We start from the raw sequence: 27,920 nt of genomic DNA, 5'->3' as shown, positions 1-27,920 counted from the left end.
TGCTGATGATGTCGTTAAGAAGGACGATGAAAGCTCCACGATCGAACCATCCAGCTCAGAGAACAAACCTACATCAAAATCACCCACCTGAGCTACAAATCTTCTCCACCATTCAACAGTTACAATATTATGGATAATTCTTAACTAATCGTCGCTTTTTGTCTGGAATAGCTTATACTGTCAGATAATTCGTCTTCACTGATACAGACATGGGTCAATTGCATCAGGTAAAAATGATATTCAACAGTAAGGGGAAAGACACATCGTCTATACCTCACTATTGTAGAACCATACTAGTTGTGAAGCAGGCAAACTAGATTTTCAACTACATTGTTCGAAATAGTTGTATGAGTTAACATGATTGGACTAATAAAAATAATGAATTGTTGTTGAATCCGACGAATTACAGTGCTTATTGAAAGTAGACTCTTCATTGATCGTTTAATCAACTATATTTTCGATTGGCCGTAGAGGTGAATGGACAGATAGTAAACAAATCAAGTATCAAGCCGTTGAAAATGTTATCCTTCCTTCAATCCTCCACCCTATTGATTTGCACTCTCATTAGGATGAACCCAGAATCAAACCTATTTGTAATTTATTGGATTTACATCGACACTGACACTAGAATCACCAGCAATTGTATTAGAATAGAAATAATACTGCCAACAGAATACCCGCCAGTTGTATTATAGTGTAATAATTTCAGGATTTCATTAGACTAGTTTAATTCGCATTGTATTGAAATGAATTCAAACTGTTTAAAGTGTGAATTAGTCAATGTGCCTTAAATATTTGTACATCAGCATAATACTGAAATATGATTAAGAGACTGATAGATAGCCAAACGGATGGACAAGCAACAGAATAAATGGATATTATACGGAGTCACATATGAAGCATTCGAATCGATCACACAATTTAAGGTAAATTAATCAACAGGATTGTAATAATGAATTTGATAGTCATGTGCACTGCCAAATACTGTATTTCAAAATGTATATCCAGTTCTGTGAATTTAATATGTTATTATTAGGCATCATAATTATTCATTCAGTTTTAGAATGGATATTGTACATAATGCCAAAGAAGCTCATCTGTCGTGGTTACCTTCTACTAGTGGATCACCTCCACCGCCAAATGCACTTCAAGCAGATTCTGGTGTTTGTGTGATTCGTGGCAAAAAGGATGAACATTTAATACCAGGTAAAATGCTTCTCAGAACTGGTACGGCTTCTATACTTTACGAAGGAAAAGAAATTTCACTTTCCGAATTTGAAATTTTGTGCAACACAAACGTATTTTCGAATCAAACTTTGTAAGTAAGATTAAAAACGTAAAATTTTTTTTTTTTCCATAAATAGTCATATGATAATATAATGTGTTTGCTAATTGAATATGGATAATTTGTCAAACAGAACATGCGAATAATGAATTTCAAACACTCAGCCGAGTAGACAAAGACCAAGTAGTAAGTGACAGATGCTGGTTAGTTCAGGCTCTTAATGAAGACATAGACACACTACTGGTTAAAATTAGTATCTAGCTTTATGAGTGAATTGCTCATATGTTTGAATGTTTAGCCGATAAAAGCTTCCTGTTGACTCTTGATTTTATCCCTCAAGCAGCTGGTTGGACTAGCATATAAGAAGCTTGTACATCAGTTTCAGACTCAGACGACCACAAAACATAAAAGAATCTAAAGTACCTTCTTGTCAAAACTTGTAAATTATGCTTGGATATATGGCACGTGAAGTTTTACTCTACTGCCATTATTCTGATCTGTACAACTCTGACGAGGCTGATGACATAGTTGAGTTAATCAGACTCAATAGAAAGGGATTTAGCTATGCCCGACATACTGTAAGATAAAGTGTTCTTTTGACTTATTCTTTATATTGATGTCTACTATGAAAACTTATGCACTCGTACTTCTATAAAATATAAAGATTGATTTAATGGATTCCAGCAAATTTCGGAGTTTATATAGTAACCACAAGTTGATATGAATCGCAGCTAATGCAACTTGGTTTCCTAGACTCTTTTGATATTAACGATGTGATGATAAAGTTAACAAGGTTTAGATTTGTCATAGATTTAAATCAGAGTTTATTAGCTATGATTTCAGGTATGATTGATGAAAATGGCGTTTTTTACAAATCTATTTGAAATCTATATGAACTACATTGTCGTACTTTCTCTGTCATATATACTTGTACTAGTTGTGTGTGCAGTTTTATGGAAAATTTATGATAATCATGTAATTGAAGTGAGTGACTGTACATATGTGTAACCAATAGGAATGATAGTATCCCCAATATTGTCAGATATATATATATATATATATATATATATATATATATATATATATTCATGGATGGTTCATAAAAGGTATTCTATATGGTCATTCGAATTTCAACCGGAAGTGTATGTAAATACATGGATTATATGGATGGACAAATATGACTGAGTGAATTCATTTGTTGTGAAGTTGCGTCGTACATTTAAAAGATTGATTGATAATAAGGGAAATCTTAATACATTATCCAATGACCAACAGACAGAAGCAAATATTTTATTGATAATTTCCAAAATTTCATAGTGACCAACTGATGGAGAACTTCGCTTATAATGTATAGAATACTGAATCTCAAATCAGTAGGTGGATGCCGTATATAGTGTTCAGAGCCGAATATGATGTTCTTAACTTCGATCAACTTGATGTAGTGTTTAGAAATCGATGATGAGCCTCAAGTAAATATGCTATAACTTGTGATCCTTGTGTCCTGTTAACATATCAAGCGAAATGATTCCCGACTAGTCACCAACTTATTGATCGGACCAATGATGCATAAACCAGTACTAGCAGCCTACAGTTCTTATTGGTCCTTGAGATAGCAACTTCTCGTCTAACCCAGACGATTCAGTCCATAATACAAATATCAGCCTCTATTATATACAATCATATATTTCAAACAAACTTGTTTTACATACATGCAAAATCAGACCACATCAATAGTAAGACAGACAATAACATTTGTATAAGGTCAAGCCAAAAAGTGTCTGTGATCTTGAGACTGTGACTATTAGATGGAATCCAACTTGAGAATAGTAGATCAAATGACAGTAACCAATAGGTCAAATAAAAGCTTATAATAAGAGGAATATATTTGTATGTATATATTGTTTAGTTTCTTAACAGTTACACAATAAGAATATGTGTATAATATGAGTCCATAAATAGTTCTCAGAAGGTACCCATAATTTAATCTTCTCTAGGTTATATTAGAATACAGTACCTGATGGAGTTTTGTTCTCTGAGCTGGATGGTTTGGTCATTGAGCTTTCATCGTCATTCTGAACGACCAAACCATCCAGCTCAGGGAACAAAACTCCATCAAAATCATCCACCTGAGCTACAAATCTTCTCCACCATCTCAAATACAGTACCTATTCAGAACTCTCTACGACTGTCAATAATTTATATCATAAAAATCACCGAACAGATAAGTTATAATCGAACCAGGCGTTACAACTTATCGTCTACTCTTAAATAAGCATTTCTGTTGTTACTACAGAGAATAATTTCACTAAACTCCTTTAGAATTAACACCTAGTCAAATTATACTCGCATTTAGGTTTTTACGAATATTTTTGCCCCTTCCTAGAAAAAAATGCAAACATTTTTGCTTCGCCCAAGTGATTTAAACTTTTCATATATAGAATCATTGACTGGTGAACTAATAACTATCAAGGTACACTAAATACTTGTTTCTCTGTAGTTTAGATCATCTTACTAGTGTAAACTTACAATCTCATACGAAAATGAACAAACAAAAACTGCAGTTATTGTGACAAATACATTCAATCTAAGTTATCAGCCTAAAATCCAATAGTTCATATTTCCGGATCCGGACAACTCGAGAAATTTGACGATGATATCTAATTAGTGAGTAAAACTGTCTATAACTACATAAACTATTTAATTAAAGAATATACACTTTACATAGTTGAGATCATGAGTCAATTGAAACTATACCACCATGAAAAGCCTGGAAGAACTGAACGGCCATTTCGTCCTACTGTGGGACTCCTTAGCTGTGCGCATCCACGATCCCGCTTCGCCAGATTCAAACCCAGGCCCTATCAGTTTCGCGCGCTAGCACTTAGCCGATAGACCATTGAGCCTGCATCCAACGATGTTAATGTCTAAATTCAACCAATCTCAACTACATAAAATTACTAAAATCTCCACAAAACCCCCTTCTGATATAGACTTTAGTTAATATTATTGCAGAATTTTAAATTATTGTTTTTTTGCATATAATACAACAGATAGTCTCTTCAGCATGTGTAACTTATCAAAAACGTTGTTTACATACTTTACAATTTGATCTAAACTACATATCAATAAAACGTTTATCTCAACTAATCTCCTCATATTTTTCTTATTTTCTTAATTGTATAAGGTACCAGTGGGTTCCAGCATCTTTCGGTAGAGTTCCAGCTGGTGCATTACTTGCTGGTATAACAAGCACAAGTGAACCTTTATATGTTGCTCGTGCTATAGTACAAGATGAATTGTGTATTGGTAAAGTTAACTGTTCACAAAAATTTGCACTTCTTCCTTACAAGGGCAAAGAAAACAAAGTGAAACATTATGAAGTACTATGTTTTATAGAACAGAAGGATTAGGGTTTTCTGTTACCATATTTCAATCTATGTAATGTGAACTGTACTTAAACGAACACATATTTATTGTATATTAATGATAATGAAAGCAACACAACTTCTTAATTCTATTAAAAAGTTTAATAATTCGATTGAGATACGTGTGAAACCAAAGTTCATGAAACAGCGGTTTGTTTAAATAACAGTTCCTTATTGAGAAATAAACATAAATTTCTTACAAACCACAACTCCTGAGGTATGAATGGCGTTTAACGTATCTGTATATCTGGAAAGAGAAAGACCTCCTGTAATGATAACACAAAAAAATAACTGTGACATACGACAGTGTAAACAAAAGCCAATAGCTGTGTTTACTTTTAACAACCGTTTATCAACAAGCGAAAAGGGAACCAAAATCAAACAAATATTGAAACTTTATATATAGTTGAAATCATGAGTCAATTGAAGCTAGACCACCATGGAAAACCTGGAAGCACTGGACGGTCGTTTCGTTCTATTGTGGGACTTTTCAGCGGTATGCATCCACGATCCCGCCTCGCGAGATTCGAACACAGGACCTATCAGTCTCGCGCGCGAGCACTTAACCAGTAGACCACTGAGCCGGCATCTGATGGTGTTAATGTCTAACTTCAATCAATCCACGAAGTTGAGCAACCATTTCACCAATGTCTTCAGTGAGTTGATATTGAAATTGTTGCAATCAAACAAAGGTTCAATGACTATACATAACTGAAAATAACTATTATAGGGGTTGAGAGAAAGTAGTAATAAAAGTAATAAACTCAATAAATGTTAGAAGTAAATGTAAATATTTTAGAATATCACACGACAAATAGATCTGCTTCACAAAATACGCATAGAAATCATTGGAGGTATAGCTGATTACGGAATATTACTAAGTAGCATAAAAAACACAAGATTGAGTTGCTAGGATGAGAATAAAGATGGGGGACGTAAACGAACATAACACTACTACCATTATTTTTGTGAAGAATATTCTGGACAAGATTTATATTCTCAATCAATAAAATATATTCGTCTTCAGTGTACATGAGATTTATATACGCTATTATTTGTATCATAAGTTTTATTAGTGATTTAAATTATTCATCATTGTGTCAACCTAACACTTCAACGTTAGTACGTTCGCCTCTGATTTTTAACTTTCTAGATCCCATGAAAATATCTGCTCAAGGAAACTACAAAAGCTATTCATAAGGCAATACATTGACAAGATCTACATGCGAGATATTCTTTATATCGTAAACATTACAAGATTCTTTATAAGCAAGGATGGATAGTCGCTTGATTTTCGTCCTATTTTGGACTCGCCGGCTGGATGTACCTGCACCCCAGAGTTGATGCTCACTCCGGGACTTGAACCCTATATTGTTCACTCCAAACACCATCGCGTTATCCATTTACCTACTGAGTCCTGATAATCACCTGCTTGGAATTAGAATTAGAGTGTTCATTACGAGATGACAAGCTATAATGTCAAAATACTACTTAGCCATGAGAATGAGTGAATTTCGCGTGAAAATCCAAGACTTACTGTCTTGATTAATTGGTTCGTCCATAAATCATAATCCCAAAATTGTATTCTATGCTAATTCTTAAGTTTTGCTTTAATTTTGTAACCAGGTCGAACTAGTGTATTGTGAACTTTTTCTATGCATGTGTCTATGCCACCCTCGTTACTGCTGTTTGGTTCCCGAATAAACGGTCGAATTTGTGTGATTGCATACACATGATTTAATCAAATTCAATTCAACAATATTTGATTCTTAAATCTTCAACGTGATTAAACTGTACTTGGTGGTAAAATGCAGAAGCGTTTCTAGTTTAATAAGCTTGAAGTAATACATGTTGGAGTGGATATCACTACTTCATGTTTATTGTGTATTTATTCAGCAAATTTTGGTTTTCTATTAAACCGTTCAATGTACTTTTAGTTTCTATACGGATAGATAAACATTTCTCACACCTTAAGAGAGTACCTCCCATCATTATTTTGTAAAAGGAAAAAGGGAAATATTAAATCAAGTTTGCAACGTGAGCTTACCATAAGCATATATATATATATATATATATATATATATATATATATATGTAGTAGAAAATCGACTTATTAGGGAGAATCCTCACGGAAAATATCAGTCAGAAGTAATTTGTAGAATGAATAAATTTTTAGGGGAGATTGTGCAGATAGGAATAGATTTGTTAGGAGAAATTTTGTAAGATTTTACTATCCGTCTACATCACTACCGTTTTAAGTTCAATTTCTCACTGAAATGAATTAGTGACATGTTGAGGGCATGACATAATAAGTATGATACATCATTATCACATCCCATGACTCCTCTTATACTGTACAGGTTTTAAGCTATCAACTTCAGCTTCCAGGAGCTTTTTACACTATAGTGTATACAGAATCCCATACTACTAACATTGACGCTTAGGGATATTAACGGAAACAAAAATTTAAGCAACTGTAGTTGGTAAACTTACGTACTTTATCATTTCCTACAAGTAATATATTGTCTAAAATGAATTATGCAACAAACAAGTATACTAAAAGAAAGAAGAGTGGTAATCATTGTTTCATTTGAACAGATATGTTACATGAAATAGCTGACTACAGATAACTAAGCATAAAAACCAAAAAAAACTATGGGTGATAAGTCTTGCTAATTGAACGTTATACTCGGTTCATAAGTCGTTCTCGTAAGCCCCAAGCTAAATTTACACTGAAGCTTGAACAAGAAAGAAAAGGCGCAAAATATGCGAGAAGCACATTACTCCAAACGTTCATTCACGTACAGAAAATATAAGGTTTTTATAGTATTTTAGAAGTCCTTGGGTTTTCCTGAAAATTCTGGAATGCTACTAAACATAGTAGTACTATAGTAATCAGCCAATCAGAAATTTTACATGTGACTTAACACTTTCGTGATGTTTCTGGCAAAACTTCTACTGAACGCTGATTGGATAAAATGCTTCAAAGTGTTTCGTGAGCCTTTCTTGTCTTTTGCGAGAAATTTTCTGGATCATCCCAACAATGGGCTAATAACACTTACCAAAAAAAGAAAAATGATGTCGTTTCAAGACCAAAAACAACTCACCCCAAACCTTACTCAATTATTCAGTAACAGTCTTCTTCAAAACAAGCATGACTATTATGAAGTTTATAACAACTTATAATATCATTACAGCATGCAATGCAACGCGAACTTTACAGCATACAATTATTTCAAAATGAAAATTACGATATAATATGACAAATTAATCGATTACATAAGCTTAAAAGAGAGAGATATTCTGGTTTACGATTCACTGAGTGGAAGTGACTGATTGTCGTCTGATGACACACCAACCTAACCACTTAAATTGTCCATTCCTTCCAACAACAACATATCACATCATCTTGTCAAAGTTCACACCAACTACAAATGTTCACTCAGTTACCAATACACATACTCAACATTTCATCAATTCAATTCGATACAGAAATCTGACTGACTGTGTAAGATGATCTGGTTTGTGAAACATGGTACTAATAACTCATGCTTCATTGTCGATAGATTGTCAATATGTGGGTAAAAAGAATTTACAAGAGTGGTTAGTCCTTTTACACATTGTGTCTACCCAACTCACTCATACTAGTGTTGCTTCACTATAAATATTTGGTACGTCCAGTTACCTGTGGAAGCCATTTCTGATCTATTCGATGAGAATTGGAGCATCGCAATCATGTTGGTTTCCACTGAATTTTTTTGCTCACAAGGAAAACTGATATATTTCTGTGTCGATCTACAATGAAGCTTCTAAACCTGACATCGAAACAATAAACAGATGCATAACTGAACGAGATTCGAGAAACAAACCCCTACACTTCCATATTCCCTAACTATTCCAATCAGTCTCACGAAATCCATTTCATTGTTGATCACAAGAGACATGTCTGATAAGTACAAGATCAAAACACACAGTTTCATTCCATTTGAATATGGAATATAACTGTGTTCATCAGTAGTCGTAATAATTGTAATCAGGTCTGTATTGAATAGCCGTTGTAGCATGTGATGCTGCATACTTGAAGAACACATATTAAATGTTCAGTCAACGTGAAATGAGAGATGAAAGCGTGATTGGTTGACAATTGAACACGATAGATTACTTCAATCAACATATACAAATATGTTAATGATGTAGAAATACCTTGATACTTTACTATCTCTACACAAAATATCGATGAATATTTCTGATCTACAACATTATTGATGAATCCAATTCACAACGTGAAAACAAACAATCAATCAAGGTCACATACTTCAAGTGAAATATTCATATCAATGATCAATATAATTGTGCTACATAAATCAGAACTCTGGATTTGTGAAATGAATGAGTCATGAGAGATATAGAAATCTGATTTGACTGCTACAATTCACAGTTGACAAGTTGTTCGAAAATATCATGATGTGAAGTTCATTTAAACAATCGGGAATAAAACAATATTGTGAACAATAAGTGTGGAGATCATTCATTATTCACTTATAATATCATTAATGGTGATGCTTTTTATGTAGAATTTGGGGTTCGAAAGAAGAATACACCATGGTAAAATCTGAATGTAATTTAATGTAGGGAAGAATCGAGTAGTACAAATGAATTAGTTAAACTTTAAGTAGGAGACTCTGTGTGAGTCTAAATGGTGAAGAAGAACAAGGCAGACTACTTTTGTGAATATTGGTGAATGCGACATATGTGGAATTGAGTTCGTATGTAGTCTAAATGTGTGAGAAAAGAATAAAATTCCTTCACATCATAAATTTCACATATTTCACACTCACTAGCATACACACAAATACTAACTATGATGTCTCACACAGAACCATTTCGACCCATATGGCATAACATCGATACTGTTTACTTACTTACCCTTAATTACGCCTGCTACTCCCCATGGAGAAGCATAGGCTGCCCACCAGCATTATCCATCCAACTTTGTCCTAAGTAATCCTTTCCAGTTGCTATTCATCCTTTTCATATCTACTTCCAATTCCTGACGTAGTGTGTTCCTCTTTTCCACTTGTCTTCAGCATCCCAAATTAGGGCTTGCTTCGCGATGCAGTTTGATGATTTCCTCTATATATGTCCTATCCACCTTCAATACCTTCCCCTAATTTCCTCTTCACTTGGAAGTTGGTTTGTTCTCTTTAACAGTATGTTGTTGCTAATGGTATACGGCCGAAGCTTATTCAATAACTTACATAGACAATTGTTTATAAATACTTGAACCGTTTTGATAATAGTTTTGGTAGTTCTCCAAGTTTAAGCTCCATGCAATAGAACTGTCTAGAATTTCGTATTGAAGATTATCATTTTGATGTTGGTTGAAAGTTGTATTGAGTTCCATATTATCTTCGATTGTAGAAATCCGGTCTTTGCATTGCCAATCCTCGCCTTTGCGTCTGCGTCGGATCTACTACGTTCATCGATGAAGCTACCTAGACACGTGAATGTTTTTCATCTCTTTCAGAGTTTCTCCATCAAGTTTGACTGGGTTGGTGTTCCCCGTGTTTCATTTGACAACCTTGCTTTTCCACTGTGTGTGTTGAGGCCTACTGATGTAGAGGCTTTCGCCACACTGATTTTCATGGCCTCCATCTGTTGCTGCGTATGGGATAGAAGAGCTAGGTCATTTGTAAAGTCCAAATCGTCTAGTTGATTCCGAGCTGTCTATCGTATTCCGTGCTTACGCTCAAATATGGAGGTCTTCATAATCTAGTCAACCACTAGAAGAAAGAGATATGAGGAAAAGAACACTCTTGTCTGACTTCGGTCCTCACTTGGAATGCGTCTGTCAACTGTCCTTCATGAGCGACTTTGCACTTTGGTCCATCATCTTATGAGTTCCGTATGATGTTGGGGATTTTCTCAGGTACACCATAGTGTTGAAGAAGTTGCCCTTAATCCCTATCCACATTATCAAGTGCTTTCTGATAATAAGGGAAGTTGATGTATAGTGATGAGTTTCATTCAGTTGATCGTTCAACGATGGTCCGTGGTGTCGCGATTCAGTCCATACAACCACCAAACGGTGATCTGAAGCTATGTCAGCTCCTCTCTTGCTTCTCACCTTTTCCATTGATCTTGTGAATTTTATACTGATGCAATTATAATTTATCTGGTTCTCTGTGGTGTGGTTCGATGAAACTCATGTAGCTGTGCATATGCGGGAACATTGTACTGCCTATAACTGTTTTGTTGAATGCACATAGGTTTGCAAATCTCTCCTCATTTTCATTTCTCTCGCTCAGTCCATGTAGTCCCATTATATCTTCATATCTGGTGTCGTCTATTCCGACTTTCGCGCTTAGATCTCCTATTAGAATTGTTCGGTTTATTCCAGAGAAGTTCGCTATGATCGATTGCAGCCTCTCGTAGACCTGATCTTAATCGTCGTCGTTTCTATTATTGGTGAGTGCAAAACATTGGATAACATTCATTGTACTTCCCTCCTTCTTTGTTTTGAAGGATGCTTCGATGATTTTGGATCCATGAGATTCCCATCCTGTAAGTGTATTTCGTGCTTCTTTAGACAGCATCAGAGCAACTACCTGAGTATGTGGAGTATTTTCCGCTTCGTGACTAGAGTACAGCAGTATCTTTCCGTACTCAACCTTTCCTATTCAGATTGGGTCCAATGAGTTCCAATTATTCAGAGGACCGCCAAGCTGTATCTCCTCATTTATGTAGCCATTCGATCAGTCCTCCTGGTCTCTCACATTGTCCGGACATCCCATGTACATATGTTAATTGTTACTCTGGTTATTAGAAGGGGAATCATCCTCCTATCTCCTGAAGAATATCGGCTTTCATGATGGGGCGTCATTATTCTCCATTCAAATAAGAGGGGAGAGTTTAAATGGTTTAAAATGTTCATTCTGGTTAGCGTTTTATTCTGAAGGTTGTTTTCTGTGGGATGTGATTGCTGACCTCATGTTCAACCTTCCTTGTTTACCCGGACTTAGGAACGGTAGTAGCCCTAGAAGAGCTACAGACTGAGTCATAACATCGACATAATCAGACCTATTTTGGTTTAGATTCTGACTTTGATCCAACTAAACATTTTGTCTTGTTCCTCTACACCATTTAGATTAACACATAATCTCCTATTCAAAATTGCCTTCATTCAATTCGGTTATTGATCTACTCTGTGGAGAAGCGACACTCAAAATTAATCGTGAATCATCACAAATCCTAATCTCTACTCATTCCAATATCACAAGTCTATCATTATTTTACGATCAACAATCTACCAATTCACAATCTACTTTAAATTATCGAGTGAAACTTCGATAATTACACTTACAATCATACTCATATCTTCTACACAATATTCAATGGCACAGACGAAAATTAGTTGGCATCCTCTATTTTTAAACTAACTATTAACCAATTCACTCAATTTTATCAAAATTAATTCAATATACGAACACTTGCATGGATTCAAAATGAAATTATTCATCTCGATGTACACACAGACATCATACTTATTTCTTGCACACAATCTCTGATTACGAAGATGACAAATTACACTAAATTCAATATGCTCTTACACTGTCACCTTCAATCGGTAAACACCACTCTCATATATACTACACGAGACCAATAACCAATGTTTGGTAAAAGTACTGATTATCAGAATGGGTTTTGTGGAGATTTAGTATTTTCATAGTTGAAAGCGTGAGTCAATTGAAGCTAGACCACCATGGAAAACCTGGAAGCACTGGACGGCCAACTCGTCCTATTAGGGGACTCCTCAGCAGTGCCCATCCATGATCCCGCACTCCCGAGATTAGAACCCAAGACCTACCAGTCTCGCGCCAGAGCATGGTGGTCTGGCTTCAATTGACCCACGCTTTCAATTGTGAAAAATATTGATCACGAAAATCACTGGTAGAGAAGCTTCACAGAAACAAAAACACACTATAACTACAATTTGACAACAGCAGTAACAGAAAATTAGATTACCTTGAATTCTCATCATCACACTCTGATTGGTTCATCTATACTAGGTCACAGCTTGAACATGTTTGTAATGACAGAATCTGTCTGAGATGGATGATACATATAAATTCATTGATTGGTCCTCCAATATGTCCAATGTAATTGTGTATAACTGAAGAATAAAATAGTTCAAGTTGTTTTCTACCAACAAATCATCGGAAGTGTGTGGATATACTTGGTTGTTCTCTCCTTCATTAGACTACTTCTGTCCATGTACGTTGTCTAATTTTTCCTCTCTATGTTTATTGTCATGGTAATTTGTGAGTCAATGTGGAAGTGAAGTGTTTCAATACTTAATGAGTGATTTTATAAGACAAGGGTTCAGGTCTCAAAGTGAGATATCGGTTCGATTTGCGTTCATCAATAACGAATATTTGTAGTTATAACAGATTACTCATTTGATTCAGCACTCAACTGCACCGTGTTTTTGTCAGTGTATGGAATTTATTCTGCACATTGTGAGACTGGGAAATGCGTGTCTTGACCGGATTAGAATAATGCTAGTTGATTCTCATTACTCAATATTTTGTTGCAGTGACCAGGTAACTGCCTCCTCGTGCTCATTACTCTAGTTAGTTCATCCAGTTACACCGACGCATTTACGAGATATTTATAACTCGATTTGATTGCTATAACCTCAACTGAGTTAGATGTGTTTGCACTGTGGTTATGCGTGTACAATTTGTCCTGTCTATTTATTTTCACTTTATTTGTTGTCGGGATAAAACTCACAGTCGTCATGTTTGATAAACCACAAATCTAATCGGTTTTTCTATATAATCAGGTAGTGTAGAATAGATAGTTCGACCGTCTTTCAATCCCGTAACTCTAATCACAGAACAAACTCAAACATCATCAAACTTCATAATAAGTAGGAGCAATAACAAACCTTATACACTTTTGTGGATTAGCATTTTCTTCTTTCTGGTAATAGTTGCGGTGATTTCTAACATGGCGTTTTAAACCAAACATGAGTTTTCTGACATTTCTTGTTAACAAAATTGAGTCATACTTAAAATGCAGCTAGGTAACATAATATTTTGAAGAATCACTAGCCGGATATGTACGTCTTAATCACTTAACGGTAATTTTATTCGTTAACACGTATTTCGTATATTTACATCAGTTATTATGTCCTCCATTAGTCGCTTTCAAATCTTATATCTGTATCGACTACCTATACACTGACAATTGATGTGATTCATTGTGACGTGCATTTTGCAATCAAAATGGAGTGATTCTTGACAGTCTTACTTTTTAAATCTATGGGGTTTCGTATCCATTTTTCACTTGTCTTCATAAATATTCACCATTGTGAAGGGCAGTGCCCGATAGTTGATACTAATAAACAATCTTCTTATACATATGCTCAACCGGCAACTTGAATGAAAAAAGATGAGGGTTAGAAGGGAAGTTCATTCACTAATCAGAATAGATGCTTATTTATTGGTATTCGTACACATATAAATAGGAATGAAAGTCATTACTTAGCTAATCACTTAATGATCTAAAGAGGTGTGACGAGCTCAATGCTTTATCACTCTAGAACTAATCTATAGTTATACTTATCTTTACTCAATTTCTGTCCGATATATTGTGATACTGCAAAGGATCAAGTAAGACCTTACTGAAAGCAAATGCCTCTTAAATGGATATGCCGCTCGTTTTGTGATTATCTATGTGAACTGGAATGGCCTATAGCACCAACCTAGTTTTCTGTTCTTAAACATTCATGAATATACCACTTCCATGATGAAAGATCAATCATTGACCCGTTCCTTGAAATCACTTGAATATTGTTTCCAACCTTTTCTGATTATCTTCCGCTTGTCTTTTTATGAACAAACTGTCATCTGACCTAACTTCTTCAATCCTCTTAGGCGATCCCATTGATGTATAAATATGGAATAAACATGGTCGGTATTAATACTGAAATGATTTTTCTTCATTATTCATTTGCATAATAATAATAATATAATCTATATTTGTACCATGGATTATTTTTTTAACTTTAAGATGAGTACTCCATATTATGTTCGACAATCTCATCTATCTTGGGTACCTGCTACTGTAGGAAATAATCAACCATCAAATGGAGTTGAAGCAGATTCTCGTATTTATGTGGCTCGAGGTGAAGTAAATGGACATGTAATACCAGGAAAATTGCCTCTTAGAATAGGTGCAGCTTTTATACCTTGTGATGGAAAAGAACATGGACTTGGTAAATTTGAAATTTTATGCAATACAAACGTATTTCCAAATCAATCCTTGTAAGTAACAATAAAAATTGCAACTCAATTATTGATATAAATAATCTTTTAATCATTAAATTTAGTTACGAATTGTGAATTTAAATTACAATCTTATCAAAACTCATAAAATTACTTACTTACGCCTGTTACCCCTCGTGGAGGAGCATAGGCCGCTCACCAGCATTCTCCATCCAACCCTGTCCTGGAAAATCCTTTCCAGTTCGTTCCAGTTGTTATTCATTCTTTTCATATCTGCTTCTATTTCCCGGCGTAATGTGTTCTTTGGCCTTCTTCTTTTACGCTTCCCTTCCGGATTCCAAGTTAGAATTTGCCTTGTAATGCACATTGGTGATTTCCTTAATGTATGTTCTATCCACTTCCAACGTCTTTTCCTAATTTCCTCATAAAATATGAATGGATATAGGGAAATTAAGGTTTGATTGTACTACCATTATTTTAAACTGTGCATCTATGTGACAAGTCTGAAGTCCATTGCTAAACTACTCGACATAAGTGAAAAGTGATTTAAATCTGTCGGACATGATGTGAGATCTAATTCTCTTTCTATTTATTATCTGGATTGATGATTTTATGATCAAAACTAATACTATTGTATCGTTATAATAAAATTTGATGAGGTATTGAGTTAACAATGAAAGATTTAGTATCTAGACAATAGTTACAGGGTTATATTACCATATTTTATTTAACTTGATTATCTAAGTAATTGGCTTTCTGATCAAAAATCTACTCAACATATGACTACATGTCCTTTAATTTCAAAACTTTACTGTTATCACTTGACATAGATTTGTATGATCATCAGTTTTATAATGATGGTTGATACTTCAGAAAATCACCCTATTTGCTAAGCTAAAGGGGACGCGAATTTTACGTGAATAAATGAATTGTGGCTATAAGTGCAATCCAGGATGAGCGCTTTCTTATTCTGGGATTCGTCCGCTAGATCTATCTGTATCTTAGTGTTTATGTCTACAGTGGGACTTGGACCCAGTACCTATCACCCCAGATGTTAGCATGTTAATCTTTAGGCTGATGAATCCGCATGATCATTAACTTTCTTAATAAGTATGATATTTATGTCGTTATTAGTGAGGGTTTAAGTTATCTCATTGTTGATATTCGGGACTGAATTTTGGTTGGTTCTTGTTGACATATATACATCCTATTTCGATTGCATCGACATATCCATACTGATCATCCTAATACGAACAACAACACTGGGAGTCAAGCAGGCAAATCTAGTTGACTAGTCCCAAATATGATGAGATGACTGTCCTTGATTTGACTACTACCCACAATCCATCTAGTTTAGATGCTTGAAACAAAACTGTTATTATCGAAGGGATCCGTACAGAATGGACATTTTGTAAAATAGGTTGATTAACGTTCAGTCCTAAGCATAATTAATGGGATAACTGAAACCCTTACTAGTAATCATTTAATAATTCCTTCAGTAATGCTTGTTTTTAAACTGTATACATATTTTAATATTTCCTTTTATCTACAACGATCTCTTTTATTATTTATTTGGTTAAATGTTTTTCAGATACAATTGGATTCCAGAATCTGATGGTAGAGTACCAGCTGGTGCTTTATTGGCTGGTGCAACCACTGATGGTTTACCATTGTATGTAGCTCGTGCTTCCATAAACAATGAGATGTGTGTGGGAAAAGTAAACTCTGAATATAAATGTGCACTTATGCCTTGGGGAAATGTCGAACATCAAGTAAAAGAATATGAAGTTCTTTGTTTGATTGAATAAACCAGGTTATGACAGGCGAATTCCTTTAAGAAATTTAAAATATATTCTGTATAATAATCATAATAATAACTTGGCTATTGATTTTTTTGAGTAATACTTCGTTGGGAATTGGGAGAGGTTCATTTACGTCAAAAAATTACTCACGTTTAAAGTAAGTCATCCATTGTACAAACGAAATTGTGATACACTGTAGATGGCGTCCAGTCTCGATTGACTATGATCACCACTACAATAAGATTACACGCCAGATAACGACTTGGATCCCTCGATAGGCCGAAAACCAGAAGGTTGTTATTGGTCCAGATAAGGTATATTTATTGGCAATCTCGTGGCATCGAAAGAATACCGAGACGTGCCGAAGAGTACAGGCAAAATGGCAGAGCGTAAGAGAGTTCGAACCAACAAGATGGACAACGGAACGAAGTACCGTAAAACAATCACTGGTACAATTGGTTATAATAATAATTGTTTCCATTATCTCGATAATGCAAAGGGACTAATTGTTTCCATTATACCAATCACGTTCTCGTCGTAAGATAGGTCACTACAACACTATCACTGTTAGCAGTTTCTTGAAATTGTAAACTGTCAACCATTATTTCAACGTTCTGTCATCTCAACATTAATATAATCATCTCTTATCATTAACTACCTATATTTAATATGTGTAAGTTTAATAGTGTATAATGTTAAAGAGAAAATCCATACCAGTGTTCAGTAATCGCCTCTTACTTATAAACAAACTAACGCTTAGCACACTTTTAATTTTACCATCATACTAATCAGATTAAATCCATCAGATTGAAAAGGACTATTTTTGTATGGAGGTAGACCTGTAGTGAAGGAGAACACAAGTGAAGGGACAACAAAATTTATTTGGATACATCAGTTGCAAAATGCCATTTGATAGTCTCAGACTTTATTGTTCCTATATTTTCATGCCAATCATTCTCTGTTCCCGTTCTCTTCCATTCGATTTTCTCAACCTTCTGCTACCAGGCATTCTACTTTCGATTGGTATTACATATAAGTAGCACACACCACAGTCCCTATTTTTATTAGTGATGGGATTATTGTATCTTCTGAGGCATATGCCTTTGAAATGACTGGACTTCTTTGAGAATAAACTCGGAAAAGAATGCCTGTTCGCTGAACTAGTCGCGATTTAATGAGCAAACTGAAATAAACCAACGAAATTTCCTTTTCCGCTTATTATTCCTACATCAATTGCATTCATACTACTTACAATATATTCAGTAAACATAGCGTTGCATTTTAAATAATAGCTTTACTTAAACAAGTTTATAATCGGTATTACATTATTCGTGCAAAAAATACAAATTCTTTTAATTAATAACTGTTATAACGTGTGAGTGCGTGCGTGCCCTGTATGATATATTAACGTGCTGACCCCCACCAATCAGACAGGAGCGAATTATCAATTGGAACAGTGACACACGAAAACTGTACGAGCAGTCTAGAGTGCTATATCGATCCTGCTTCTGCCTAGCCCAGTCAGTTTAGTCCAGAACACTAATAACAGCCTCGGCAATATGAATAATTATTCACAAACATACTGGGGTTTATATACCAACCAAATAGACCATATCGTACCATAAAATAGAAAATAACATTTGTACAATAATTGGCCAATGTGGCTGTGAATAAGAGGAAAGTAATCAATAATAATAGTTCAAAGGTCAAAATAAAGCTTATGATAAGAGGAACACGAATATAAATAGTTTAGTTACGTAACAACTATACAATAGGAAATAGACATATTCCATTGGTCCATAACTAGTCCTCAGAGTAACTATTCATAATTCACCACGGGATACAACACTTTGTGATACACAATTTCTCGTATTCATAATGGATATGAAATGAGGGAGATTGTAATGACCAAGTAATCTCTTTCTAAATTTCATAGTTATACTTTTTGCTGAAGCACTTTAAAAAACAGCAGTCTATCGAATCTTCTATAAACCTAGTATTTAAGGTATTTGAATTGTAATGATTGATTTTTAAACTACACACACGTAGACGAAAATGACCTGATTTTTATTATTGGTCGATAGTTTATGTTGTCTAATATTGGTTTGACTAAATCACGTTGTGCCACCTACTCCATATTGAGCTTAATCATATATATAAATATCTGTCTATATATAAGAGTGATGCATTTGTATATATTCACCATTCAGACATAGCTCATTGAGAGGTTAGTTTATTGACTGAATTATTGATTTTAATGAATTGACTTTTCTTACTCAAAATACTTTGTACTTCTCAACCACAAATGTATACAGACTACTTTTTCAACACTGAAGGATTTGTCGAGTTTAAAACTCATCTACCATGTTTTCATGATTGTGAAATTCAGACATTTTAGTAAATCATCTGTTAGAATGCATTAGAATTATAGTGACCCGTTAACTGGAAACTATCATTCGAATACTTTTGGATAATTTAGCGAAATTCTGTTTATCTAAACACTGTATTCACGGAAGTTTTCCCACTAGACTTTTCTCTTTTGAATACTATTGTGGTGTAGGTTACTTATATCCACATAAGTAGTAAATGATGATGGTCAGGCATAGAATGTATTCTGGCAGAAGATCGATAAGGATAGAACAGGAACGAAGCGCAATCGGTATGAAAATGCATGAACAATGAGATCAGAGAAGATGGACTGATATTTACAGAAGGAACAATCAAGATTAAGACAATTGATTGTTATTTTGCAAATTAACTGTTTACTGTATGGTTATCAGATTTTAGTGCGATAGTCGGTAGTTTGTGCTTAAATTCATTCGATTGTCGCCACCCGTATTCTTGTTCACTACACTATTAGACATTCCTTTTGTGATGGAAATAATCGGGTATCAGCTCAGATCGTGTAACACTTTACCATAGATCCATAAGTTATACCATGGGACTGTACTTTTAAAATTGACGTTATTGAATACATCCAGGCATTGAACCTTCCAATCATAAGGTCGATTTCCTTAGATAATTGTTCATACACACGTTTATCAAGGATTATGCAGTGGCATTTATTCAAAGACAGTTGCTACAGTCTACTGCTTTTGCAGCCTACAATGTTAATCGTACTTTATGATTTGTAACAGGTTTCTGGACTAATGATTGAGTTACATATGAAAACCTTCAAAGATAACAAACTGGATTTATCTGAAAGTACGATACTATTATCAGAAGTAATGCAAAAAATTAGAAAGTATTTTGGCGCCAATCACATTGATTACAGTCTAGTTAAAGAAACATTGTGTCTTTCAGATTTATTAAATACGAAAAAATTGAACAAGTTGAGTGTTGGAAAAGAGTACATAATTGTATTAAGCTGGAGTAGTAGAGCTTCACAAAAATAGACAAAAATTTTGATAAGTCATTCAGAGTACATGTTGATTTCAACAGTAGCTCATAGAAGTAAGACCAGACAACAGAAAGAATGGCAAGAGTCATGCTATAGGAAGAAGTAAAATAGATTTAACTAAAATGTCGAGATAAGAGTATTCATGAATGATATAACCTCACATAGAAAACTTGTGAAATTCATAAAGCTGTTTCCCAATAAGTAGGAATTCTCAACGTTTTGTGTTTACGATATTTCTGTTAGTCACCTATTATTTATTTCCTGTAAATCCTGAATGATGTCTGGCTTTGTGAGCTTAGTTAAGGTGAAAAGATTCTTTAATATTATCAGTAACAGTAAATTCATTTATGTATTTTAAAAAACCAACCACAAATAGTGAGAAAAATAGTTCAAAATTAAATACCTGCCTAGTAATAGTGGTAGGATCGTGATATGTAGTTGATGGAAGGCCCCAACAAATAAATCTGACTTATAAAGATTCAATAATCTATTTCTCAAAGAATTATTTCATTCTATGCATTTTATCTACTTACCTAAGAATGTGGCCTCAGTCTAGACGACGACAAGCGCATTTGTCATGGTTGCCCGCTTACGCTAAACAAACCCCTCCACCACATGCTGTTGCAGCTGAACTTAATATCTACGTTATTCGTGGTCGAATTAATGATGATGTGATACCTGGAAAATGGCCCGTACATCTTGGTAAAGGTTATATATCATATGATGGAAAAGAAATTGAATTAGATAGTTTCGAAGTGTTGTGCAATACACAATTAAAGCCAACAGAACATTTGTAAGTTGTTGAAAGTAACTTGTACCATTTAAGTAAAGAATTTCGAATGTGTGTCCTACTCATTTGATTTTATCGTTTGAAATAAGTTGATTCATGGACCCAGTTGAATCATCAAGTCATGGACTGATAGTTCTACATTTCATCAATGAATACGAGAGACCAATTTGACAAAACCTCAACCAAAATGCTTATAACTACACCCAATAGGTCAGATTGAAAAAAAAATTGGAAAGGCTCAATTCACTCAATAAGACTCCTTCGACTACGAATTCTTTTTGATTAACACTCGAAGTTATAGGAATAAGCCATTTAAGATGGCATTTAGGATAAATACCACCAAGTACATCACGGAAAGACATTACCATTAACTTCCGATGTGATCAGTTGGTCTGAACAGCTGAACTACAAATATAGAACCGGTCACTTAAGAACTGTTCACTGCATGCATGTATTAATATTTGTTGGAATAAAGCCACATATGGAATTCACACAGCATTCATCTAACAACACAATCGTATCATACTTGTGTATCTATGTTAGTTTTATCAAACGAATAAATCTGTTTATTTTTATTTACATTGACACTAAATCAGACGCATATAAATAGATGTAGGCCGAATGTATTAACTTGGTAATCCGTTCAAGGAAGAATATGCATAATGATGTCATACAGAGTAACTGAACTGTTTGTCATTGCACTAACTTTAATGCGCCTCAGTTGAAATTTGATTGGCATTTATCTTAAGTGTTGAACACCATACGATGAATATTGTGCAGCATTTTCAAAGCAGATAAAGTATCAGATCTAAATATTCGCTTGATCGACCTATACAAATATTCAGACTGTGTACACTATATGAGGCTTCTTGGATTCCTATGCTTGTTTAACCAGAGTCACTTTGTGATGTGAAACTCCTAAATGTTGTATATATTTCTTAACATTTACAACTGACTGCACTATTTACTAAATATTACACGTCTTGAATAGCTTATAATGAAATCCATTTCGAAACTACTCACTATTTATTCGATAGTCAGTGTTCTATGTTACCGTACTCATCAAAACTCTACAGTTGTTATTTCGAACTGATTGTTTCCGTGATAGCGTGTGAGTTAATCTTGATAGAAACGGAAAAATCACAGAATCAACATGATCTTGATTTTATAAACAGATTTTCACTTTTGTTTACTAACTGCCTTCATATTCAGAATGTAACAATTGAGAAGTACCACAACCATGTTGTGCAGTTATCCAAGTGCATTTCTTGAGTAACCACTGTCTATCGGATTATTTCATTTTTCCCATATTCAATTCTGCAGTTTCCAAACAAATTTCATCCACTGACGACATATTATTCAAAATATTTATAAATATTTACATAAACAATATGTTTTCTCCATTGTTTATTCATCTAGATATGGATGGGTTTCACATACTGGAGGCAATGTACCAGACAATGCATTATATGCTGGTGAAACACAATCATCGGAACCTTTATACATAGCTCGTAGAGTAGTGAATAATGAGATGTGTGTTGGTAAAGTCCATCCATCACATGGTTGCGCATATTTTCCATGGGGTGGTGAGGAACATTCGGAGAACAGTTATGAAGTGTTGTGTTTTCTAGATTGATGATATGAACAGATGAAATGAATTATTATGTTTCTGTAATTTGATGAACATCAGAACGTGTATGGAAAGACAGGAATGGATTCTGCCAGTTACTTCGAATTATGAAATCATTGATGTGTCATACAATCACTATTCAATTATACTGTTTGCCTTTTTACTTGTTATCGTTCTGCTCAGTCTCAGAATAACTTCATGAGTGGTATCCTGTTCGAATCGGTCTTCCGAAGGTACGGAATGAATTACTGTTGTCTCTGTTGCTGTCCACCATTTGTCGTTCATGAACTTTAGCTAGTTTTATTTTTAGACGAAATTCGTTGATAGAGAAACTGTAGTTAAGGCCGGTTAACAAAATTTCCTGTTTGATATTCGTCGTTTAGATTACAATGATCTCTTTATCAAATAGAAATGATTGCGAGAAACACTAACATTGATCGTCTGTCTGGTTAAATAGTTCATACGTTACTTCGTCACTCAATGTAAGATATGATGGCATCAGATTATCGTCACACTTTATAAAAAATTGATCGAAGATGGAAATGTTGACCAAGGTACACCAACCAAATGGTTTCACTAATCCTTTAAGTTCTTAGTTAGGACAATTTACGAGTTCTTTAATAGCGAAGTAAGCTATCTCGTGCTCTGCGCTTTCCTATCATACTCCCAATTGTGACCAATAGGATAGACAAATAAAATCCAAGATTACTGAGATCTATTAATGACGACAGTTTTCCAGTCACGGGTACATATTGATTAAGTTTGTTTGTATGGACTAACCTCAACCCATTGAGTTATCATCACCACATGACATCGGTTATAATTCAACAAGTTTAGGATCAGGTATTAATAATTAAAACTCCACTTGAAGCTCTTCTAGAGTTACTATCGGTCGCAAGCCCGGGTAAAGGAAGAGGGTTGGACATTGGGTTAGAGACCCCATCCCGTAGAAAACTAACTCGCTAAAAAACGCTATTGATAGCTAAACTGGAGTTTTGAATTGTATTTACAAATGACTGTTGAAGATTTCATCATGAACTGACATCATTTGTAAGGCAATTCTTCGCGACTCTTAAGTTTGAAAACTTGAGAAAATTAGTGCTGAGATTTGAAGTAAGAATGGTAGGATATTACTTAGAGTCAGTAAACATTCTTGACTACTCATTGAGTCACATTAAGCACTTCAACAAACAGTCTGTATTAGGAGCTGGTACATCTAGTGAGTTGGATTGAGAACCATCTTAAATTCATGGTTTTTTTCATCATGTTTTTATTTGTCCCAAGCATTTTAAGAATAAATTACTGTCGATTTTCATCTAGTTAATAATAAAATACAAGTTATCTGTTACTGCACTTCAAATGTCTCACAGAATACATGAGGGGTTGTCTTAATTGTGATTGGTTGACTCAATACCGTCAGTATGTAATACTTTACTAAAAACTGTTGTGAAGAAGGAAAGCTACTACGTCACGAATTAGGCCACAAAACTGACAATCAATATTGCATGTACGTGAGTTTTCATGACAAAGAATTTGTAAATCTACGGTGTATAATTTCATTTTGTTCACAGCTATGTTTTCAAACACTTGTTGCAAACTGTTAAATTACAGTCTTCACGTAAGCATGTTCAAAACAAGTATGTGGAGTAAATACAGTAAACCCATCAACCAGTTACAAAGGAGAATGAACAAAACTTCCAGATACTGAATAGTAATGATATTTGCAGAAAATAAACAATCACAAGAGACAATCATACGTATGAGATGAGTGACTTCTCATTCATTAATACTTGGACAAAGGCAAGACACATTAAGTTCACACTGAGTTACAGAAGTCAGCTCGGAAACTAAAATTATTTTGGTCACTATAGTTATGGACAGGATTGACACGAATAGTTTACACTCCTATAGTTCTCAATAATAATGTAGGATTTGATTTGTCCTACAGATCTTCTACTAGAACTATAAACGCGATACTGGTGACCCCAGAGTCTTGGTGAAAGCTATAGCCAGAACAAGGACAACTTGGCTTAAAACTTTATCTGTTTCTAAACGTAAAAACAATTCCATTAGTACAATAATCAAAGGATTTATAGTTATTAAGTGGAACGCACAAACATAGCGACCGGTATTGCGTGTCTTATCGAAATGAATAAAAATTCTGAGTCACAGTGACATAATAGGATAATAATGTCCTTCAATTGGCAGGTCACATGCAACAAGGATAGTCTACAAATACATCAGACCAGATTGATATAGTGAGCGCTTAAGCAACGATTTGATTGGTTATTTATGGACATGACTAACAAATACAACTGCTAACTTAACTAGAAGCAATTTAATGATGGTTTAAAGCAGAGACTGATTTCTGCGGGGAAAACAATGAGAATGATGAATGAATGAATAACCGTTTCATCATAGCACTGAATGGATGGTAGTCCTCATTTAGATTTATTATTTCGTCCTGTATATATCATATAACTCAAGTCTCTCATTTTTACAGAGACTATGTCTTAAAAAGGATATGAATGGGACTGAATATCAGAGCTTACTTAACATATATAGTTTGGAACACATCAGTCAAAAAAAGTATTTATTTTGATTAGCATTCTTCTACTTAAAACGGTCTATCCACTAGTAGTATGTAATCATGTTAGTAATTAACAGAAGTCTTGTGACTTGTAGATGCTGAATATATGAGGAAAACAGTATTTCAAGTAATTTCTCAATTCAACTCGTGTAACCTATCAATACACAATCCAACATACTGCCACATCTCTCACTGATTCAAATCACTTCAAACAGGTACTTTCACCAGACAACAGTAACTTGATCATTTCTCTTCACTGACATTCCCATATCATCAGTAACTGATTTTCGCTCTAATTCTGAATACTCATCTAATATTTTCTTAATTCCTCACACGTACAGTGACCACAAATTGAATTTATGCAGTTCAACACCAATCACATCCAACTATCACCTCACACACAGAGTGCCGTGATTCACTGAACATCTAACCAACTGCATACATCAATCAGTGCTAACTATAGACATTATCCAATTTCAAATCATATACATCATTTGCAATCATGTCATTACATATGGTATATTACGCTTGGTAAGTTGCTTCGTCGTTATGATTTTCGTTTAGTGACGCACCAACATAATGTCTTCTCCAATTAACCTAACCACTTAAATTGTCCATTCCTTCCACCAACAACATATCACATGCTATTATCAAAGTCCACACCAACTACAAATGTTCACTCAGTCACCAATACAAATACTCAACATTTCATCAATTCAATTCGATACAGAAATCAAACTAACTGTTTAAGAAGATCTGATTTGTGAAACATGGTACTAATAACTCATGCTTCATTGTCGATAGATCGTCAATGTGGGTACAAAGAATTTACAAGAGTGGTTAGTCCTTTTACACATTGTGTCTACTCAGCTCACTCATACTAGAGTTGCTTCACTATAAATATTTGGTACGTCCAGTTACCTGTGGAAGCCATTTCTGATCTATTCGATGAGAATTGGAGCATCGCAATCATGTTGGTATCCACTGTATTTTGTTCCTCACTAGACAAATCGATATATTTCTGTGGCAATCTACAATGAAGCTTCTAAACCTGACATCGAAACAATAAACAGATGCATAACTGAACGAGATTCGAGAAACAAACCCCTACACTTCCATATTCCCTAACTATTCCAATCAGTCTCACGAAATCCATTTCATTGTTGATCACAAGAGACATGTCTGATAAGTACAAGATCAAAACACACAGTTTCATTCCATTTGAATATGGAATATAACTGTGTTCATCAGTAGTTGTAATGATTGTGATCAGGTCTGTATTGAATAGCTGTTGTAACAAGTGATACTGGGTACTTGAAGAACACACATTGAATGTTCAGTCAACGTGAAATGAGAGATGAAAGCGTACTTGGTTGACAATTGAACACGATAGATTACTTCAATCAACATATACAAATATGTTAATGATGTAGAAATACCTTGATACTTTACTATCTCTACACAAAATATCGATGAATATTTCTGATCTACAACATTATTGATGAATCCAATTCACAACGTGAAAACAAACAATCAATCAAGGTCACATACTTCAAGTGAAATATTCATATCAATGATCAATATAATTGTGCTACATAAATCAGAACTCTGGATTTGTGAAATGAATGAGTCATGAGAGATATAGAAATCTGATTTGACTGCTACAATTCACAGTTGACAAGTTGTTCGAAAATATCATGATGTGAAGTTCATTTAAACAATCGGGAATAAAACAATATTGTGAACAATGATTGTGGAGATCATTCATTATTCACTTATAATAACATTAATAGAGATGCTTTTTACATAGGGTTTCGTGTTTGAACGAAGAATACACCATGGTAAAATCTGAATGTGATTTAATGTAGGGAAGAATCCAGTAATATAAATGAATTAATTCAATGACGAACTCTTATCAACTATTGAGATGCATAATAGAGAATATTCGATTCACGACATGATGAATAGAACTCAGTCAGTATTATGAGCTAGGACATTGCATGATATCGGTTTCTATTTACTGGATGATTGGAACATACTTAAATAGCGAATTGTTTGCTGAATAACGTAGTTATGATATTTTTGATGGTGATGTCATGTGATCGGGATCTGGAGCTGTGAGTAAATGTGACACTCAACTATTTGACGGGTCAGTAATACCCAAGAAACACGAATATCTTCAACTGGTAAATCAAATACATGATAACGCTTTGTCGATCTATTTGTTTTGTTGATCAAGCAACACGTAAATTGACAAGACTAGTTCGCAACAGTGAAATTACCTGTCCTGATATCGATCACTACTCAATATCGAATTGTTGCGCAACAAATTACCACCGCGTGAACTGCTAAGGCAGTCGAAAGAATAACCAGATTTTATTAGAAAGCCTAAAATCACTTCTGGATTGATAATCTCACGTGAGACAAATTGAAATAGTTAAGGAATATGGAAGTTTTTTATGCAGCTGTCTATTTTTTCGATTTCAGGTTTAGAAGCTTCATTGGAGGTTGCCACACAAACATATCAATTTTTTTTGTGAGCAGCAAAATACAATAAAAATCAACAACTCGATCGATAGAATTCGATCAGAAATAAAAAGGATGTGTAAGATGCAAAACACTACCCAGTGATCAATCAAATGTAATGAGATAATGCATTGTTTTAAAAATGTGATCTTTTTTCATAGTTGAATCATGGATTAATTG

General features: G+C 34.5%; 3 protein-coding genes across 4 annotated transcripts; all 3 read left to right on the top strand.

Annotated features, from left to right (window-relative positions):
* Positions 1 to 1,064: 1,064 nt before the first annotated feature.
* Positions 1,065 to 4,695, top strand: Smp_188200 (hypothetical protein; the record flags this gene model as incomplete). The annotated part of the gene is made up of 2 exons (XM_018793118.1): positions 1,065 to 1,318; positions 4,470 to 4,695. 2 exons carry the CDS (start codon positions 1,065 to 1,067, stop codon positions 4,693 to 4,695), a joined length of 480 nt encoding a protein of 159 aa, XP_018647663.1.
* A 10,092-nt stretch (positions 4,696 to 14,787) lies between these two features.
* On the top strand, positions 14,788 to 16,810 carry Smp_003600 (hypothetical protein; the record flags this gene model as incomplete). Its single annotated transcript, XM_018793117.1, has 2 exons — positions 14,788 to 15,041; positions 16,594 to 16,810. 2 exons carry the CDS (start codon positions 14,788 to 14,790, stop codon positions 16,808 to 16,810), a joined length of 471 nt encoding a protein of 156 aa, XP_018647662.1.
* Positions 16,811 to 19,003: 2,193 nt separating this feature from the next.
* Positions 19,004 to 22,786, top strand: Smp_003610.1 (hypothetical protein; the record flags this gene model as incomplete). 2 transcript variants are annotated; one of them, XM_018793115.1, is made up of 4 exons in its annotated part: position 19,004; positions 19,031 to 20,906; positions 20,949 to 20,997; positions 22,414 to 22,786. In XM_018793115.1, 3 exons carry the CDS (start codon positions 20,744 to 20,746, stop codon positions 22,628 to 22,630), a joined length of 429 nt encoding a protein of 142 aa, XP_018647660.1. The 2 variants fall into 2 exon arrangements, with proteins under 2 accessions (XP_018647660.1, XP_018647661.1); XM_018793116.1 differs by lacking the exon at position 19,004 and having other exon boundaries at positions 20,744 to 20,997; positions 22,414 to 22,630.
* Between the last annotated feature and the right edge of the window lie 5,134 nt (positions 22,787 to 27,920).

The sequence above is a fragment of the Schistosoma mansoni genome, chromosome 1 (genome assembly GCF_000237925.1).
Source record: "Schistosoma mansoni strain Puerto Rico chromosome 1, complete genome".
NCBI lineage: Eukaryota > Metazoa > Platyhelminthes > Trematoda > Strigeidida > Schistosomatidae > Schistosoma > Schistosoma mansoni.
Note: the sequence above shows the minus strand (reverse complement) of the source record. Positions and strands in the feature narration are given on the sequence as shown.